This window comes from Entamoeba dispar, genomic scaffold (assembly GCF_000209125.1).
Source record: "Entamoeba dispar SAW760 scf_1105229460869 genomic scaffold, whole genome shotgun sequence".
Taxonomy (NCBI): Eukaryota; Evosea; order Mastigamoebida; family Endamoebidae; genus Entamoeba; species Entamoeba dispar.
The window spans coordinates 1-2309 of record NW_001854408.1 but is presented as its reverse complement, the minus strand read 5'-3'; the positions used below and the strand labels follow the sequence as shown (position 1 = coordinate 2309).

Here is a 2309-nt window from a genome sequence, read left to right as displayed (position 1 = left end):
AAAACACTTGAAGATATTTTAACATATATTTAGATGTATACAATGGACCATAAACTCCTCCTCCAACTCTTCTTATAAAAACATATTTTGTTATTAACTCAAATAATCGAATTGCTGTTTTGATATCACACCCTAATGCAAATTGTGTTGATAATAAACTTGATGCACTAACTCCACAAAAAAGTGATGTACGTGCAAGAAATCCAGGAAATTCTTCTTCTAATCTATCTAATACATACAATTGCATTAACGCCTTAACACCTCCTCCATCTAATGAAATAATTCTATACTTTCCTTCAAATAATTGATTTTTAATATCCTTTGTTGCCCACATTGTTCCAGTACTTTTATAATTAACTACAATTGCATTATATTCTGAATAAAACTCTGCATCCGTTTTATCTTCTAATGAATACCATCTCACTTTTGGTACTTTAATTGTTGGTGGTCCTTCACAATTATGCGCTATCTCTGGTAATTTAGATGTTGCTACAGAAAATGCTTCATATGACTTTTGTGGGTTTGGACTATTTGATATTACTCGTAAAATATTTGAATCAAATTGAACATATTTAATAAGAAGATCAATATAACACGGAAATAATTGAACAATTAATGAAAATGGACTTTCTTTAAAACAATTCTCTTTATTTAAAATTTTGTTTTTTTTTTCAATTACCATTTTTAATATCCTTTCTAAATACTTTTCTTTATTCTCATTTTTTGTTATACTGTTATAACACATTTTAATCATTAAATGAAGTCCACTCTCTCCTTCTTTTGTTATTTTTTCTAAAAGTTCAAGTGAAGGTAATTCTTCTTGTTCAATAATTCTTTGATAATCTTCTGTTTTAACTTCACTCATCCTTTAAAAACAAAATTTTTAGTTTATAGTTTTTAAATAAAACTCTTTTATTTTTTTATTTGATAGATAATGTTTTGTATTACATTTTATTTATTTTAAATAATAAATTATTATAATAAAAAAAATTAAACAATAAATTATTATAATAAATTAACTAATAATTATATTATCACCTCTTAAAATAAATTCTTTATATAAACAATGTCTATTCAACAGAAAATCAATGACATTGAATTAGAGTTGTCTAGAACACAAGTAAATAAAGCAACAATGCACCACATTTGTTTGTTAAGAGGTAAATTAGTTAAATATCGAAAGATGTTAGCTCCAATTAAATTTGAAAGTTGTATTACAGGAGAAGAGTTAAAGAGTTTTGATTATGGAGATGCTCGTGTTGGTATTGTTGGGATGAGTGGTGTAGGAAAAACTACTTTATTTGAACTTATTAAAGAAGAGGATGCTGACGGAAAGTATGAGTCTAATGGGTATAAATATATTCCTGGAATAATTGAAAGTGATGGAAAAAGGCTCGAATTGATTGATGTCCCTGCAATTAATGATAATTTTAATGGAAATAAAGGAAAGAATAGAAATAAAATAGGACTCGACATTGCTAAAACATGTGATGTATTGATTATCCTTTGCGATGGAACAAAAGAAGAAGAACTAAAAGATCTACTTGTTAATCAATTAGAAGCAGTTGGTATCCGAATCAATAAGAAACGACCTTCAATCAGTATTGAAAAGAAAGAAAGAGGAGGAATTAAATTTAACAGTTCATGTGAACAACCAGATTTGACAACAGATCGTGTGATTGAACTTGTTCAAAAAGAATTTCTTATAGAAAGTGCTGAAATTAAAACGAATGAAAGAATTACTGAACAAGATTTAATTGATACATTAACTGGAGATGTAAAATACATTCAATGCCTTTTTGTTTTAAATAAATGTGATATTTTGGATGATGAAACAAAAGAGACATTAACAAATGAAAAGTCATGGTTATGTATTTCAGCTGATGATGGAGAAAATGTAGATGTATTATTAGAGAAGATATGGGAAATTGTAGGATTATTTAAAGTCTATCCAAAGACAAAAACAGGAATTATAGATCTTGACCATCCGATAATTTTGTCTTATCTTACTTCTTCTGTTGAATACTTTTGTTTTAAATATAACAAATCATTGTTAAATGATTTTAAATATGCTTTAGTATGGGGTAATAGTGTTGCTCATTCACCTCAACAAGTTAACAAAGACCATTTATTACAAGAAGATGATACTGTTCAAATTTTTACTAAATAATATTCTTTTTAGAGCACAATTCTTTTTATTCAGTTTATTTTATTTAATCAAACACATTAATTAAACATTGTATGTAATTAAAGAAAATAAACGTTATAAATAACAAAATAATAAAACCCCTGATTTTAAGTAAAAAAAA

At 26.2% G+C, this 2309-nt stretch overlaps 2 protein-coding genes across 2 annotated transcripts in view, besides 1 other annotated feature; one reads left to right on the top strand and one right to left on the bottom strand.

Annotated features, from left to right (window-relative positions):
* EDI_187400 (uncharacterized protein) overlaps positions 1 to 865 on the bottom strand; it is a gene marked incomplete at both ends in the record, with an annotated part of 1286 nt that extends 421 nt beyond the window's left edge. The window contains 2 exons of the mRNA XM_001733346.1: positions 1 to 6; positions 42 to 865. The exon at positions 1 to 6 is cut by the window's left edge and continues 421 nt beyond it. Of these exons, the coding sequence (XP_001733398.1) occupies positions 1 to 6; positions 42 to 865 (830 nt within the window). The remainder of the gene's footprint in view (positions 7 to 41) is intronic.
* A 2-nt stretch (positions 866 to 867) lies between these two features.
* Positions 868 to 1035: a sequence feature (AT_rich).
* Positions 1036 to 1066: 31 nt separating this feature from the next.
* On the top strand, positions 1067 to 2170 carry EDI_187390 (developmentally-regulated GTP-binding protein, putative; the record flags this gene model as incomplete). Its single annotated transcript, XM_001737824.1, has 1 exon — positions 1067 to 2170. One exon carries the CDS (start codon positions 1067 to 1069, stop codon positions 2168 to 2170), a length of 1104 nt encoding a protein of 367 aa, XP_001737876.1.
* Positions 2171 to 2309: the final 139 nt, after the last annotated feature.